The sequence below is a fragment of the Bubalus bubalis genome, chromosome 10 (genome assembly GCF_019923935.1).
Source record: "Bubalus bubalis isolate 160015118507 breed Murrah chromosome 10, NDDB_SH_1, whole genome shotgun sequence".
Lineage (NCBI taxonomy): Eukaryota > Metazoa > Chordata > Mammalia > Artiodactyla > Bovidae > Bubalus > Bubalus bubalis.
Window position 1 is genome coordinate 40257091 of NC_059166.1, and position 19007 is coordinate 40276097.

Below are 19007 nucleotides of genomic sequence, written 5' to 3' on the forward strand. Positions count from 1 at the left end.
CAGGCTTCAGTAATACATGAACTGTGAACTTCTAGATGTTCTAGCTGGTTTTAGAAAAGGCAGAGGAACCAGAGATCAAATTGCCAAAATCCACTGGATCATCGAAAAAGCAAGAGAATTTCAGAAAAACACCTACTTCTGCTTTATTGACTATGTCAAAGCCTGTGACTGTGTGGATCACCACAAGCTATGGAAAATTCTGAAAGAGATGGGAATACCAGACCACCTGATCTGCCTCTTGAGAAATCTGTATGCAGGTCAGGAAGCAACTGTTAGAAGTGGACATGGAACAACAGACTGGTTCCAAATAGGAGTACTCCAAAGGAGTACGTCAAGGCTGTATATTGTCACCCTGCTTATTTAACTTCTATGCAGAGTACATCATGAGAAACGCTTGGCTGGATGAAACACAAGCTGGAATCAAGACTGCTGAGAGAAATATCAGTAACCTCAGATATGCAAATGACACCACCCTTCTGGCAGAAAGTGAAGAAGAACTAAAGAGTCTCTTGATGAAAGTGAAAGAAGAGAGTGAAAAAGTTGGCTTAAAGCTCAACATTCAGAAAACTAAGATCATGGCATCCGGTCCCATCACTTCATGGCAAATAGATGGGGAGACAGTGGAAACAATGGCTGACTTTATTTTTCTGGGCTCCAAAATCACTGCAGATGGTGACTGCAGCCATGAAATTAAAAGACGCTTGCTCCTTGGAAGGAAAGTTATGACCAACCTAAACAGCATATTAAAAACCAGAGACATTACTTTGCCAACAAATGTCCGTCTAGTCAAGGCTATGGTTTTTCCAGTATTCATGTATGGATATGAGAGTTGGACTGTGAAGAAAGCTGAGCGCCGAAGAATTGATGCTTTTGAACTGTGGTGTTGGAGAAGACTCTTGAGAGTCCCTTGGACTGCAAGGAGATCCAATCAGTCCATTCTAAAGGAAATCAGTCCTGGGTGTTCATTGGAAGGACTGATGTTGAAGCTGAAACTCCAGTACTTTGGCCATCTGATGCGAAGAGCTGACTCATTGGAAAAGACCCTGATGCTAGGAAAGATTGAGGGCAGGAGAAGAAGGGGACGACAGAAGATGAGATGGTTGGATGGCATCACCAACTCGATGGACATGGGTTTGGGTAGACTCTGGGAGTTGGTGATGGACAGGGAAGCCTGGCGTTCTGCAGTTCACGGGATCACAATGAGTCAGACATGGCTGAGCGACTGAACTGAACTACCTATGACTTTAAGACTACTGAGAGGATTTTTAGGAATGACAGGCTACTGCTGCATTTGGATTCTGTGTCATGGGAAATTTGCCCAGCCTTTATATAAACTTATAATTGAAACTCAGCAGGCCCAAACCGACAAACTGGTTTGGTCTCCAGATACTCAAAGGCTTTTACGGCTCTTCAGACTTCTCTCCTGCAAGCTCCTGCTTTGAGCTTGCCCACAGGGTTAGAATTTAATTTGTTTGTCCCTGAAAGAAAAAGTATGGCCTTGGGAGTTTTGATCCAACCCCAAAGGCCTCATCAGCAGCCTACAGGAGTGTATTCTTAAACTCTAAGGTTAATACTTGGATGACAGACAGTAGGCTTTCTTAAATATCAGTCATTGTTGTTAGAAGGACCAATAACTAAGTTTTTGGAAATTTAAGTCTTGCCACTTTCCTTCCTGAAAAGGAAAATGAAACACCTGATCACGATTTTTCCCAATTTCTAACTTAAAACAATGCAGCTCTGGAAGATCTGATGGATACCTCATTAGACCTAAATCCTGACATCGAAGTATTTAGATGGCAGCTTTTTTATTTGGCATGGGAAGCGTAAAGCAGGTTACGCCACGGTGACGACTGAAGAGGTTTTAGAAGCAAAATCTCTCCCCCAGGGAATGAGTGCTCAGCTAACGGAGCTTGTGGCTCTGACCCAAGTTCTAGAGTTAAGCAAAGGGCAGTGAGTAAATATCTATACTAATTCTGCTGCTGCTGCTGCTAAGTCGCTTCAGTCATGTCCGACTCGGTGCGACCCCAGAGATGGCAGCCCATCAGGCTCCCCCCCATCCCTGGGATTCTCCAGGCAAGAACACTGGAGCGGGTTGCCATTTCCTCCTCCAATGCATGAAAGTGAAAAGTGAAAGTGAAGTCGCTCAGTCGCGTCCAAGTCCCAGAGACCCCTTGGACTGCAGCCCACCAGGCTCCTCCGTCCATGGGACTTTCCAGGCAAGAGTACTGGAGTGGGGTGCCATTGCCTTCTAAGTATGCTTATTTGACTTTACATGCTTATGCTGCAATATGGAAAGAAAGACAATTTAAAATGGCAACAGGAGAACCTATTAAGCATTTCAGGGAGATTGAGAGACTTTTTACTGCTATACACCGTCCAAAAGAAGTAGCCTTTATGCATGGCAAAGGGCACAGCAGGGAAGGGAGTAAAGCAGCCTAGGGTAATCAGCTGACTGTCAAGCCAAAAAGGCAGAGCTTAATGAAACCCTTCACTGCAGGCGCCTTTGATCTGGACAGGTCCTGTGGGACAGGAAAAACTACAAGATACTGAGGAAGAGTTAGAAAAATGTGAGAAAAGCAGAGCTAAGATTACTGATAAAGGATGATTACAGTCCGAGGATGGACGATTAATAATTCCTGAAAATGCTCAATGGAAAAGTCTTCCTAAAGCCTTGGAATTAACTAATTATGTAACTTGGCTCTCAGCTTTTCAACAGACATTAATGGAACTCCAGAAAGTGACTCCTGACCCAGCCTCTGAGTCAAGTACGCCTCTATTTGAGCCAGGAACTGAGGTCCTGATAAAAACATTGTGATCTGGGGGCCAATCCCTTAAGCCCCTCTGGGAAGGCCCTTACCAGGTTATTCTTTGTTCTCCCACAGCTGTCAAAGTGCCAGGAATTGATTCATGGGTATATTGCATTCAAGTTAAGAGGTGGCACCCTGACCAGAACTAAGTGATGTCATTTTATGTTTTTTATTTTCTATGCTCTGACTTTGTACTTTTCAGATGGGCCTGATAATCTATGTGAGCTTGCTTCTGCGGACTCCAAAAATCCTGAGTCTGCCATTTGATCCTCAAGACAATGCCTTCCTGTCCTGAGCTCACTCCTATGCTTCATTCCACAATCAGTCTAACTGCTGGGTCTGTGGAGCGCTCCCCTCTTCATCAGTGGAAGGCTTCCCGTGGTGGCATCTCCACTTCAAGGAAAGGACTTTCTCCAAGTCTGCGCATACCTTCAACAACAATCATATGTGATGCCTCTTCTTAATCTGATGACATCTAACAATCCTAAAATGGACTGGTGCAACACTTTGTACTTTAACTATGGATATAATGTGACTTTTAATTTTGATTATATACTTTCTTGGTTTAATGACTATTTTGCTACACAAGAAGGTAAATGGGTCTAGATCCGTGGCTTTTTACCTGATGTTTATCAAATATGGGATGAGGTTATATGGCCAACTCTTGAAAAGGGACGTCTAATATCTAGCACTCCCATATGCTGGGAACCAACAGAGTCATCCCCAGAAGTTAGCCAACAATTTAATTATAATGATTGAAAACAATTGGGATTTTTGCCTCAGGAAATATGCAATGTAATCATTCCCATGTTTTCCAAGCCCAGTTCAGGTCCTCCCTTTGCCTGGCCAGGCACTGATTGGGACTGGGTATCTCAGTCACGCTGCCTTGCTCCAAACAGGACCTACTGGATATATGGCCCTTACCTATGGGCATGGCTTCCCCCTGGCTGGATAGGGAGATGCACCCTAGGTCTAGCTTTTACTCACAGCTTCCTATTTTCAGAGCTTCCAGAGAAACCTGCCAATTTGCCACACCTTAGAACTCGCTGGGCAAGGTCTGCTTTCCCTGTATGATTATTTGGCTGCAGTATTTGTTCCCTCTCTGGGAACTACAGATGTTATGCTATGAGTGGATGCCCTGACTAACTTTACTCAACAGACTTTACAAGATTCTCAAAAAGCTATTTCAGCTCTTAATGCTGAACAAATACAAATTAGAAAGGTGGTTTAACAAAACAGATTGGCCTTAGATACTATAACAGCTGCACAAGGAAGAACTTGTGCCATTATTCATACCCAGTGCTGTGCGTATATACCTGATATAAGCATTAATGTTACTCGCTTTACTAAACACATGAACAAGACGATTCAGGCTATGGATACTCCTGAAACCTCAATTGCCTCACTTTGGGAGATTTTAACTAGTTCCCCATGGTGGAAAACTATCCTAATTGCAATAATTCTGATAGTTCTGGTTTTTTTCCGTTTGCTCCCTGCATTTATAACTGCGGAGCTGGATTTGTTTCTGGGCGCATGAAGGCTCTTAAGTTACAAATGGTTGCTCAAACTCCTGCCGCTGCGGCAGCTTCCTCCAACTTGGGGCCCCTGGATCAGAGACCCTCAATATGAGGGTTAGGAGAGTATGTTGCCTCACTAATTTAGGGACGACGCCCCTTATCAGCTAGGAAGCAGTTACAGAACAAGAACAATGTCCCTTTCCCTAGGCAACACAATTCACCTAAAAGAAAAGGGGGGAATGAGAGGGTAACAGGCAGGAAGGCCAGGAGTCTCCAACCAGAGGAAATAGGCTGAAGGATCAGACATTTTTTATCTCTCTCTAAAGCAGCAGGAGAAAACTAACAAGTGTTAGATTTTTTTCCCCTTCTCTATACACATTTAAAAAGGTTTCTTTTAAAATTCTGTGCTGCCATGGAACAATACCTGGCTTCCACCTAAACTTAACTCTTCTCAAACCCTGAGCTAACCAATGTGGTTTTTCTTATGGAAATGTTTTGTCCTAAGCTATGTTAATGAACTATGTATTTACCCTAGACTCTGTCTTCAAGTGGGTTCCCCTAAGACTCAGAACCCACTTGACAAACCAGTATGCTTTACTCGTGCAAATGTTCTCTTAAGCTATGTTAATGAGACTGTATTGGCTTGGAACCAGGCCTTTCTTCAAGACTCATGTCAATCATTTTAAGCTCAGGACAACTCACCTTGTGCCAGTGTTATCTCAAAATGCATGTTGTGGGTAAGGGGTCTGGTGCCATTCTCTGAGTTTTGAGACATTTCCTTTCTCTAATTAGCAAACTGCTAGTAGCTTATATCATCCGGCTAAAGACTAGCAGGGGGCACTCCTTCTGTTCCCTCTGATGTCTTTGTCAGAATCTTTATCTCTTTTATACTTTAATAATACTTTATTTCACAAAAGCTCTGAGCGATCAAGCCTCATCACTGGCCCCAGACTGAATTCTTCTACTTTGGAGGCCAAGAATTGAGGAGTCTTTCATGGCTCAGCGACAATCTTTCAAAGGACTGGAACAAGCCAAGTGTAGTAACTTCTAAAGGGGTGAAGAGTTCATTATACAAATTTCTCTACTTTTGTGTATATATGTAATTGTCCACAAGAAATGTTTTCAAAAGATATTAAGCAATAGTGAATATATAAAGATATCTAATTTTTGCAAAGACATTAAGCAATGGTAAATATATAAATGTATCTAATTTTTGCATTTAGTCAAAAGGAAAAAAATTTCTAAACACTGCTACGACATTTAAATTGGCTATTTGAATAGTCTGTGTTCTTGATTTTAGATTTATATATTCTAATCCAGTTTGCCAGAATATTGTTTTGATCTTATCTCCAGGTTCCTTTATTATAAAATATCAAACGTGATTTTTCTCAAGCATTTACAAATGACTGTCAAAATCCATCAAAACTGATTAATATAACTTAAATTTCTTTCAGTACAGTTTGGGAAAAAAGTAGACTCTAATGACAATAACAAAAGGCCTACTAATGAAAACTAAAACAGACACTGTTTTATAATATGAAAACCTCCAACCCCCTTGCCAGGCTATTTCTCCTTTGGTAACCCCAGAAATTACTCCCTCGCCTCAGAATTTCCAAAGTTCTTTAAATTATGGTGTTTCATCCTGTGCTTCTCTCTTCTACATGCTCTTCCTGAGCCAAAATTTTTACTCAATCTGATTTCAAACAACATCCAAATCTCTATTCATGCTTTCTGCTGCCTCTACTACTTTATAAAACTTCCTCAACTGGATTCTATAAACTCAGTAAGTTTAGAACTGTTCTGTGCTGTGCTTAGTCGCTCAGTTGTGTCCGACTCTGCGACCCCTTGGACTGTAGCCTGCCAGGCTACTCTGTCCATGGGGATTCTCCAAGCAAGAACACTAGAGTAGGTTGCAATGCCCTCCTCCAGGGGATCTTCCCAACCCAGGGATAGAACCCAGGTCTCCCCAACTGCTGATGGATTCCTTACTGTCCAAGCCACTGGGGAAGCCCAAGTTTAGAACTACTCTAAATTTATTCCATACCTCAGCAATAAATAGCATTTATTCAGTTATATAAACAGAAATCTGGCTTATATTTGATCATTTCTTCTCCTTCACTCAAACTGAGTCAGTAAACTGGTCTACCCAATTATATCTCTTAAACATTATATATGGCTTCCCTGGTGGCTCACTGGTAAAGAATCCACCTACCAGTGCAGGAGAGGCGGGTTCAATTTCTGGGTTGGGAAGGTCCCCTGAAGAAGGAAATGGCAACCCACTCCAGTATTCTTGCCTGGAGAATTTCATGGACAGAGAGGCCTAGTGGACTACAGTCCATGGGTCAGCAAAAGAGTCGGATGCAACATAGGGATTAAACAACAACAACCATCATATATAACCAAATACAAAATATTCTTGAATCTTCCCTCAATAAGACACACACTAAATATTCTGCCTGAATTATATGTACTAATTTGGAGAGATCTAGATGAAAGCCAAATTTATTCATTAGGTTATATATTTATATGTGTGTGTATATACAGAAACACACGCACACACTCTCTTAAAATGGGGCTTCCCCAATGGCTCAGTAGGTAAAGAATCTGCCTCCAATGCAGGAGACACAGGAAATGTGGATTTGATCCCTCCATCAGGAAGATTCCCTGGAGGCGAAAATGGCAATCCATTGCAGTATTCTTGCCTGAAAAATCCCATGACCAGGGGAGCCTAGCGGGTTATAGTCCAAAGGGCTGCAAGGAGAGTCAGACATGACTAAATGACAAAGCACAGCACATACTTAAAAATGACACTATACAGAATATATTTAGAAATATTGCTTTTCTTCCATTATGATCTTTAACACTTTTATCCAAACTTTTCCAGCTTATTTTATTGCTTAGTCTGGATTAAACTTTATAAAGGGATCATGCTGTACACATTGTTTTGTGTCTTTGCTTTTACCCACACCATTCCAAGCAGCTACAATGTTATAGGCATTCATTGCTCTAAGTATCCATTTTGTGAAGCTACTATAATTTATCTGTCTACTCTATTGCTGATAAACATTTGTATTATTTCTAGGTTTGGCCAACCCAATACCATAAACAATGCTGCTAAGAACATTCTTAAATATAAATACAAGATTCTCTTGAGTATGTATCTCAGAGAGGAACTGCTATAAGATCATTTGATCTTATACCAAATTGGTTTTCCAAGTGGTTTTCCTTTTTCTTTTAACTGACTTTATGATATTTACAATTTTTTTTCACTGATTTGTAATATTATATTACTTTCAAATGTACAACACAATCATTCAGTATTTTTATAGACTATACTCCATTTAAAAATGTTACAAGTGGTTTTCCAATTTATATTCCCATTAACAGTATATAAGAAGTCCTTCAGAGCTTGATACATGGCTGCACTATATAAATTACTTTTCTAAATTAACCTGAAAATGCTGCTTCTTATCTTTTCAGTTTATTTTGTTCTATATGATTCTTTAAATTGACTTACCAAGATTTACGTCTGGTAGTATCTTATCAAGAAACTGTGTTTCCCCACCATTGGGAGAAAGAAAATCTGCCAGAAGTTGACTGTTACTCAATTCTGGATGTTGCAGAAGTTTCTTGATGAACAAAAACAGAAAAAAACGGGGGGGTGGGGAGGAAAACAGTTTCAAAAATCTAGAAGAGTCACGAAAACTACATTAAAATGATTTTTTTTAACCAAGAACAATTATCTCATAGCAGGTAAGACCTTTACAGTCAAACATGAAAGGGTTTGAATTCTGCTCTTCCTTCTGCTCAGTAGATGTCCCTAGAGAAGCTCCTATATTGCCCAAGAGTCAGTTTCCTCATGTGTAGAATGAAGATAACATTACCTACTTCTAGCATTGTTAGATAAAACATTTTAGCTCAGTACCTGACACACAGGAAGGAAGATTAAACATTAGCTAATATTATTTCTCAGTTTCTCAACTATGACAAGTACTACAATATCATACATCTTTCTTGATAATTAAAGAAAGCTGGTATAAAGGGTTTCACAAAGAACTAAATGTGGAAATATGACATAACTTGGACTCTGTTGTCTGATCTTCTTGCAACACTATTTTCTTACAAGATAAAATTGATGTTTTAAAGCCAAATTTAACCCAGTCTTACCTAATATTCAGTTCTGTAACTAAGAAACAGTTACAAAACTCTATGAGGAGAAATCTATATAAATGAAATACCAGTACTGCAACATTTAACTCCACATTACTGGAAAGTATTTATTCTAGAAAGAGGTTCTCTTTTTCTTAGAAAGAATTAGTTGGTTCAAACAACAGGCTAATGATATCAACAAAGAAACAGGTTAACACTAGCACATGCTGTGTTCACATATCCTTACAGTAGTCAATGTATATTTCATATTTTAATTTTCCTACCACCAAAAAATTAAATAAAAAATACTTTCTGGATTGAAGTATTCATTGGTTCAAATACAGAAATTAAAATGTAAATACCCCTTTACAAAAAGTACTTATTATGGTTACTAAAAGGCATCCAAATTTAACTTAATTAACAATTAAAATTACAAAACTGCATGTCCAAATAAAGGAGATTTTTTTTTTAATAAAACAAAATCATCCATTCTTTGGTCTTAATCACTTGATTAAAGAAAAATGGTTTTTAATTTTAGCCAAGTCTCAAGTAAGTAACTTTAAAGCAGACGGTACCAATACTGGAAATATCAATTACATTGTTTATACAACACAATGTACACACTGAAAAAAACAGAATTCAATTCCAAGTGGTGAATGGTAGAGAGTCAGAAGATTTCAAGTAACTAGAAAAACACCTATGATTGCAACAACAACAAAAAAGTTGAGAAATAAAAATAGGAGGGGAAAATTCCAGAGTTCAGAAAGTGCTAAGGACAAAAATCAAACAAAAACTAAGAAAAAAATAACAAAAACAACCCAGTATTCTTAGAATGCATTTAATCTTTTACATCAAACTTTTCTTTCTTCCTCTCTCTCACTTCTCTTTCTCTCTCTCACTCTTTAACTTCCCAAACCAAAAGTTTTAAAATAAGCCCAATACAAGACTTATTTCCTCTAAGAAAATAACTGTTATTTCACTGGTTATCCATCTTTTTTTAAAAAGCCCACTCTTAACAGTAATTCATTTCTACATGGAAAAAAATTTTTTAATAAAAGAATTCTAGAAATCCACACTGACAGGTGTTTGTGAGGCAAAGCAAAAAATAAACTAGAGGATGTTTTAAATTAAGTTGGTGCCATACCTGCAGATATTCCTGAAATTCTTCTCTCTTAGACTTTAAGAACTCATAATTTTTAGGGCCAATGATCCTCTTAGAAGGAAGCTGGGCATCAGGAAATGTGCCTGAAATTAATACATATGAAAGTTATTACTATACCCTGATATTATTTTAAAAACCCTATTTATAGTTTACCATGGCAAGTTCAGATTCACAGTCCCGCCTTGTAGGGATGTGGCATTATCCCTTAAATAATTTTGAAAAAGTCAGAGACCTGATTTCAAAAGTCAGAAGACAAGACCAAAGAACTTGAGTTTATTAATATCCACAATATCACCACCTGTTGTTGACACAGATTTACTTAGCCATCTACACTAGCAAAAAAGCTTCCAAAAAATTATCATGAGATTATTTTTAAATTGATGGGATTTTATTACACAAAATCCTACTAAAATAAATATCCACTGTCTTATGGGGGGAAATGCAGCATTTTGCCAATGCTATATAAACTTAAAAAACAACATTTAAAAACCATGGACATGTTTTCTCAGATAGGGTCAACTTTGGAAATTTTAGTACCAAAAAGGAAAAATATTGTTGGGAAACAATCAACTCTGGTTGATCTAGGATTTTAAATTATGGAGATAAACAATCTTTTCTCAACTCTAAATCTAAAGGAAAAGTCTCAGAGAAAGACCAAGACAAGGATGGCATTGTACCAGACTGAGAAAGGCAAAGAGAAAACCATTTCAGGACAAGTACAAACTCGAAATCTAGGGAAAGGGTATGCAGCGGGACCCTTTATTTTTTATCTTTCTATAATCTCCTTATTGTGGGTTTTACTCTTGTAGCAAGGTACAGTTTTCAGAACCAACCTGAATTCGGATCAGGGTACACTCCACAGAACTTTTTTAAAATAAAAAGATTCCAAAGACACAATTCAAACACACCAATTTACATATAAAACGACTGGAAATACTTCATGACTATAAGCCTAATATTAACTCCAATAAGTGGAAAGAGAAGAGAGACTGAGAGATTTCCCTGAGAGGCTAAGACTCCATGATCCTAATGCAAGAGGCCCAGTTTCAATCCATGGTCAAGGAACTATATCCCACATGCCACGGCTAAGACTAGGAGCAGTCAAATAAAATTGTAAATATTAAAAAACAACAACAACAAAACAGAGACAAACTGAGAAGAGGAAGAACTCGAAAGAAAGAGTGTTCTACTTTTCTGATTGAGCTATATGTTTTTAAAACATATAACTACAAGGTTTTGGTTTGTTTTTTTCCCCATATCTAAATCTAAGATTGAAACCAAAATACTTGCTATGCTGCATAGCAAACACATTTTCCACAGAGGAATACGGCAAAAGAACAGATGGCAGCTCTAAAATGCCTGCTGTAAATTCTCTACCACTGTCTTAAATTTTAGCATCATTCTTATTTGAAAAGCAATAAATTTTCATTGTAAAAACTTTAAAAAGATAAATAAGCAGAAATAGGATAAAAACAGCACACTCCTATTATCACTAGTAGCATACACAAGTGTCACTGTTACATTTCCTTATCACAATTCAATTAAAATTAGAAAGTAACTTTAGAAAGCTGGTGCAATGGCTTTCAGGAAAGCTAATGCTGAAATGTAATGCTTTATACAAAAAGGACAACATACCATGAAATTCTGTTAGTTTTGATTCAAGTACATAGAATTCAAGATATCTTCTATAGACAGACCAATGTTCAGGCTCATGCCCAACTGTAAAATGAATGAACACACACTGAGAAATAAGTAATTTTACAAACTACTATTAAAAGAATGTACTATTTATAACAGTAAGTATACAAAGCTAGAAATTACCCCAGTCTTAATAATTTATTATTTCTTGGGAATTCCCTGGGGGTCCAGTGGTTAGGACTCCATGCTTCATCTGCAGAGAGCATGGGTTCAATCCCTGGTCAATGAACTAAGATCCTGCACGCCATGCCAGACCAAACAGATAATAATAATAATTTACTGTTTCTTGGCTTCACATTATTAATATATTTTACCCTATATTTTAATTTTAAGAAACTTAGAAGAGCTTGATAAATTTCAGCTATTTATAAGGTTATCACAATAATATATACATTTTTTCCTACAATGGTATCAGAAAATTTATAAACTTCAAAAAAGCTTAATTTTTAAATGTCACAAAAATTATGTATTTAATAAAAATTTATAATCAATTTTGGAGCTCTCAAACACCGATTGTCAAGAACTAACACAGTACAGAACAGCACTATCCAACAGAACTTTCTGCATTTCTGAAAACATTCTATATTATCTGTACTAACATTATAGCTATTAGTCACATATTGCTACTGACAACTTGAAATGTGGCTAGTGTAAAAGAAACTGAATTTTTAATATTAATTTAATTCAACTGCCACATGTGACTCGTGACTCAAAAATTGGAAGCACAAAATAATGGTTTAAAGAATGAGTCGGGTCACACTGCCTATTTCTGTCCCAATTCCCCCATTTACTGACTATGTAAATTTGAACACTTAATCTCACTGTTCTTCCCTGGTGGCTCAGTTGGTAAAGAATCCAGCTACAGTGTAAGACACCAGGTTCGATCCCAGATCCAGGAAGATCCCTAGAGAAGGAAATGACAACCCCCTCCTGTATTCTTGCCTGGAAAATACCATGAACAGAGGAGCCTGGCGGGCTACAGTCCATGGGGTTGCAAAAGAGTCAGACACGACTTAGCGACTAAACAACATTATGCTTTAGTTTGCTTATAATAAAAAGAATTGTGCCTATTACATTAAAGAATCCACCTACAGAGCTTTTTGTAAGATGCACAGCACAGAGCACCCCAAAAAATGTTAATGGCAATTATGAGCAACTCATGTCATTCAAGCATAAATCTGGAAATGCAATGTATTAACTAAACCCACAATAACTCAAAACTAACACCTATATTCAGAAAAACCAACCTGATACAGTTACAACCTATTAAGCAAATACTGTTTTTCTTCTTGAATATGCATCTTAGAAGATCTATATTGTATTCAGTTTTGGTTTTTAAAATCCTGAAATCGGTATTCTGCTACACATCCTGCTCACAGCATTCTCCTTGGGCTTTCCTGGTGGCTCAGACAGTAAAGAAACTGCCTGCAATGCAGGAGACCTGGGTTCGATCCCTAGGTAGGGAAGATCCCCTGGTGAAGGAAAAGGCTATCCACTCCAGTATTCTTGCCTGGAGAATTCCATGGACAGAGAAGCCTGGCAGGCTACAGTCCACAGGCTGCAAAGAGTTGCACACAAACGACCGTCACTTTTACTTTTCACTTATACATATAAAATCAATGCAGCATTTAAACAATACACCTTTTTTATCCTTCATAGGGTATGGCTTCCCAAGAGCACATTACATTTTCAGTAAAAGTCTGCAGCACAGCTGACAAAAATTATCTTAGAATACAAGTTTTAAGATAACTTCATTTCAATTTTATGTTGAATTAAGCCAAATTTTAAAAAATAAAGCAAAAAAAAAAAAAAAGGCAGTTGTGCAAAAGGCAAAAACAAAAGTAAATTCCCAAAATATTTTAAAGTATATCACATATAAAACTTTCAAAAGGAGAAAATACTACATGCTTACATAAATTTATTTATATTGGAGGGGAGGTCCAAGATGGCAGTACAGGAAGATGCTAGATTCAGTACCTCCAACAGATGACATACCAAGTCTACAGCTACATATGGATCATTTCCCTCTGAAAAAGATCTAAAAACTAGAAGAACTGCTTCTCCACAACAAAGGATAAAAGCGCTATACTGAGACAAGTAAGAAGGGCAGAGACACAATCTTAGCAAAAATCCTATCCTTCACTTTTTAAAAAATAAATAAGGGGAATTATTAGCACTGACCTACCTTTATACTATCTAAGTAACTGGAAATAGTAATCACTTCTCCACTCCTCTCTCAAACCCATTTCCTAACATACCATGAAATTTTTTCCTTCTTTCCTCACAGACTGTTCCTTCTTCCTGAGATCAACTTTATAGCTTTCTGCTCTCATTCCCAAAATATGCTCACTTTTGATGTGTTTTTACTTATACAGACTGTCTCCTCTCTGGGATAAAGCCCAGGGTGGTGACTATTTATACAGCTATGGAGCCTGTTTATCCCTGTCTCTGCCGCAAGCCACGGCTGAAATCAACAAAAGAAAAAAGACAGCAAAACATAAAGAACACTTATAAGCTGTGTTTGATCATATTTTTATCAATTATTATACGCCACAACAATGGAGGAGAAATGCTGTCTTAATCAAATTGGTTTAATGACTGTGTGGATCACAATAAACTGTGGAAAATTCTGAAAGAGATGGGAATACCAGATCACCTGACCTGCCTCTTGAGAAATTTGTATGCAGGTCAGGAAGCAACAGTTAGAACTGGACATGGAACAACAGACTGGTTCCAAATAGGAAAAGGACTACGTCAAGGCTGTATATTGTCACCCTGTTTATTTAACTTATATGCAGAGTACATCATGAGAAACGCTGGACTGGAAGAAACACAAAACGGGAATCAAGATTGTCGGGAGAAATCTCAATAACCTCAGATATGCAGATGACACCACCCTTATGGCAGAAAGTGAAGAGGAACTCAAAAGCCTCTTGATGAAAGTGAAAGAGGAGAGTGAAAAAGTTGGCTTAACGCTCAACATTCAGAAAACTAAGATCATGGCATCTGGTGACATCACTTCATGGGAAATAGATGGGGAAACAGTGGAAACAGTGTCAGACTTTATTTTTCTGGGCTCCAAAATCACTGCAGATGGTGACTGCAGCCATGAAATTAAAAGACGCTTACTCCTTGGAAGGAAAGTTATGACCAACCTAGATAGCATATTCAAAAGCAGAGACATTGCTTTGCCAACAAAGGTCCGTCTAGTCAAGGCTATGGTTTTTCCTGTGGTCATGTATGGATGTGAGAGTTGGACTGTGAAGAAGGCTGAGCACTGAAGAACTGATGCTTTTGAACTGTGGTGTTGAAGAAGACTCTTGAGAGTCCCTTGGACTGCAAGGAGATCCAACCAGTCCATTCTGAAGGAGATCAGCCCTGGGATTTCTTTGGAAGGAATGATGCTAAAGCTGAAACTCCAGTACTTTGGCCACCTCATGCGAAGAGTTGACTCATTGGAAAAGACTCTGATGCTGGGAGGGATTGGGGGCAGGAGGAGAAGGGACAGAGGATGAGATGGCTGGATGGCATCACTGACTCGACGGACGTGAGTCTCAGTGAACTCCAGGAGCTGGTGATGGACAGGGAGGCCTGGCGTGCTGCGATTCATGGGGTCGCAAAGAGTCGGACACGACTGAGCAACTGATCTGATCTGATCTGATAGTGCTATATGCATTAATAATAATAATACCTGCTCTTCTATCATTTCTTTCAACATCAATACAAAACACTGGTATTCTCTCCTTTTTCTCCCTCCTTTCAGAGGAAGTATCTTCAAAAAAGTCTACATATGGAATGCTAATTTTCCATGCAGCAAGGTTTCTAGGAGTGTTAGGTGTGTTCACAGCCTCCATTGGAGAATCATCTTCCATTACAACGATACCTTCTTCAATCTGAAAGAAAAAGAATCAGAAAAAAAGTTAATATTTCCAGCACCTTTACACCTACAGCATATGAGATACACTATAAAGCAATGTGCCACTATAAAGCCTATAATTTGTAATACTTTTAAAATTAAGTGATATCAAATTTTCTACTGAAAATGTAAAGATAAGAAACTAAAACTAGCAAGTTACTAGAATCGATTTCATATTTTGATACATCAGCCGTATATGAAAATTCAATAGAAAACACATACACCAGCAATTATAGGAAAAGATATTAAAACTACACAAATATAGGTAAATATTTAATTTGGTAGTAACAAGTAGAAAATTATTGTACAGATATCTTTCATTTAGAGATGCATAATTTTGTGATAATAGCCACTGACAGAAATTGCACAGACAAACTGGAAATATATTGTACCTGGATATACCAGGTACAAATCTTTTGTAAAGCATTTTGGCAATATGTATTTATAAAAAGCCATAAAACAGTTTCGATTAAGTAATCCCATTTCTGGGAACTTAGAAAGTATTTATTTAGAAATATGCAAGTATTTAAGTATTAGAAAGTATGAAAGTATTTATTCTAAATAATTTTTTAAACTGTGAAAAAGGCACAACTAAAAAATATATTCACTGCAGCATTAAATAATATAATATTGGAAAAAGGTCTAAAAGCAACCTATTTCTATAGAATTGTTTTCTGCATCTCCTGGCTTCAAAAATTTTAATCATATAAATATTTAAAATAAATTCTTTAAACTATTTTTGAAGAAATATTATTTTTAAAAGAAAGCAGTGTTACACATGTTCTAGAAATATACATGCAGAAAGAAAGGGAAAAAATGTACTTCATTAAATTCGAAGAGAACCTCTGAATTGACACATAATAATATCTGGTCACCTGGACATCTCTGAGTCATGTTAAAGGGGGCAAATTTTACAGACAAAACACAATCATCTTGAACACACTTTTTAAAGGAAATGAATCTTGTAGCACTTAAGAGAATACTGAATAGTCTAGTCAGAGTGAACCAGTAGTAAGAGGTATTTCTTTCCAGAATTCTAGCTCCCTACCTTCACCCCGGGTTGTATTCTCTTCCCACACCTCTCTTCTAAGTAAATTCTTTTCCTCCCGGACAAAGTCCCCTGGCAATGATCCCCTTTTCTGTTTTGTCCTAAAATGGTTTTCTGTCATCCCTAAGAAGACTGTTAGTGATCTTAGGAAGACTTCTTAATGCTCTGTTAAAATCAAAAGTGTTCTAGGCCTAAAAAATGGAACTACAAAAATAGTAAGTGTTGGTTTTTGCCTTTTTGGGACAAGGCTACAAGGCTACCTCCTTATAAACTATGGTGTCGGAAAAAAAAAATCATGATTTCAAATACAATGTGGTATATATTTTAACACATAATCTAATAGGAACAACAAAGGAGGGAGTGTTCAGTTCTGCTTGAGGACCCAGGTAAGGTTTATGGGAAGCAGCTGGATTCTGAAAGATGCATATGAATTTTCCAGGTAAATAAAGGGGAGGGGGAAGGCATCTCAAGCAAGGCATCACATGAAAAGATACAGAGAAATAGCATGGAGGGTGTAATGTGCTTAAAAATCAGCTGGAATCTTGTTAAAATGTAAATTATGACTCAGTAGGTCTAGGATGAAGCCTGAGATTCTGTCTGCACTGATAACAAACTCTTAGGTAATACTGATCATGTTGATCCACAGATCATAGTGTGAGTATCAAGGGGTTAAACAGGACATATTAACACAACTCCAAACGCCTGGCTAATATGGTTAGGAAGAGATAAGATCAGGATGTGAAGTAAAAGCGTAATCAAAATATGATAAATTGCTTGACTATTAGAAGCATTATCACCGAAACAGAAACCATTCTGGCCTTAATAAGCAGTAACTTAATGCTCAGAAATTTTTAAAATAGATTAGCACCATGGATGGAAAACACAAATGAAGTCTGAAGTAAGAAGATTAAAAAAGAGGGAAAATAACAAGTAAGCACATCCAACTTTTTATGCTATTTTTAAGTCTGAAGTTATACATACATCAAATTGAAAAATTCTTACTTACAAAGTCGTCTTCACCTTCAGCTAAACCATAGTTTGGCAACATAGCTCCCTCCATTGTGGTGCTCTTGAAGACTCCTTTAATTTTGCTGCCTATTCGGCTGATTCCAAATGATTCTCCTCTCTTCTGTGTGCTCCTAAATATTAAACAAAAATGTATCAAGAATATAGCAAGTTATTACATTATTACAACAGTCTAGTTTACTGTAAACAAAAATAAAAATAGTTGCAAAAAGGGTAAACTGAAGGTATGGCTAAACATAACATTTTGGAGTTCTCAATAGATTAAGTATATCTCAATATCTTCATAATCAAAAGTGACAGTATATTTAAAGTTTAAATTTGAGGGGATGAATAAATGGGACAATATTTATTAACAAACATCTGAAATTTACCTACTCTTTTACCTTGGAACAGTAACGGAACTACCAAGTATAAAAGATGAGAGCCCTCTAGTGGTACATATTTCTAACTGCCATTCAGCTTTTGAAATAACAGGTTAAAAAATATGGTAAGACCAATGTTCAAAATAGACTATACCATTCAAACTGTACCCACCCAGGTGGTGCAGTGGTAAAAGAATCTGCCTGCTAATGTACTTCTGAAATAATTCAGTGTAACAGAAAAACAAAAAGACTAGCAAACTTTCTCAGTACTTCATTTTTAGATGAAGTGAAATTAGAAAAAAAATTCTAAAAATGGTTGAAAATTTTTAAGCAAACTTCAACTTCATAATCACATAAATGATACTCAAAAGAAGAATGAAGTACAAAATGTACCTTACATTATTTCAAAGTAATAACAAGACAAGAAATAAAATGCCAAGGGAAAAGCTAGCAATGAACATAAAAGATAAAAGCAAATGTAGCCTAAGGAAGAAGTCTGCTTTGTCTTACATATTAAATAATGGTTATGTAATTTTTTACAAAAGTGAATTTCTAAAAGCAGAAATAGCTGAAAAGCAACAACAAAAATACGCCAAAAAGCAACAAAAATTTCCTCCATTACAGCCTACTGCTCCTGTTTCAACAAATAAAAACATAACTTTTATCCAATTTAAAAGTCATGCTCACTATGTAATACTGCCCTTATAACAGACCTCCAAATAAAAAATTACTGTTTTAAAATTCAAGAAAGCGGGTTTTGAACGGCTTAACTTAATGAATAGCTACTATTCGTATAAGAAAATGTACTTATAAAAGTAATGCAACAATTACAGAAACACAAGTAAACTGATCAAGTTTCAATGCACTAGGTATATGAGTGATATGTACATTTTATACATGTTCAAGGAGTGAAGAAGTGAATCAAACTTATTTTAAAACTGGAAAAACTCTAATAATAAGTAGTAGTAGTTGTAAAAAAGGACACTTAAGCTAGAATATTATTTTAAACAAGCATACAATTAGTGTTTTTTAAAAATTCAAAATTGTAAACACAACTTTCTCTGAAAGAAATGTCAAAAACAAATATGAAAATATTGATAAAATATAAAAATCTCCAGAATCTAGATAGATTTTGCTGGTCTTCAGAACCTAAATGGATTATAAAACAATTTGGACTTTTTGAACTATATTTTTTAAATATCTCACTTGTGATGAAGCCCAGAAATACTGAAAAAATAGTACTACTTGCTTTAAAAAAAAAAAGTTCTTTAAACACAAGTCTAAATGTAATTTAGCAAGATCAATACCATTAAAAAAATGAG

General features: G+C 36.8%; 1 protein-coding gene across 6 annotated transcripts in view; it reads right to left on the minus strand.

The window, feature by feature from the left end:
* SNX14 (sorting nexin 14) overlaps positions 1-19007 on the minus strand; it is an 84850-nt gene that overhangs the window by 17567 nt on the left and 48276 nt on the right. For all 6 annotated transcript variants that reach the window (XM_044924258.1, XM_006057580.3, XM_006057578.3 and 3 more), the window contains 5 exons: positions 17304-17436; positions 15025-15226; positions 11271-11354; positions 9618-9718; positions 7842-7953 (listed from right to left, as the gene is read on the minus strand). In XM_044924258.1, coding sequence (XP_044780193.1) covers positions 7842-7953; positions 9618-9718; positions 11271-11354; positions 15025-15226; positions 17304-17436 — 632 coding nt within the window. The remainder of the gene's footprint in view (positions 1-7841; positions 7954-9617; positions 9719-11270; positions 11355-15024; positions 15227-17303; positions 17437-19007) is intronic.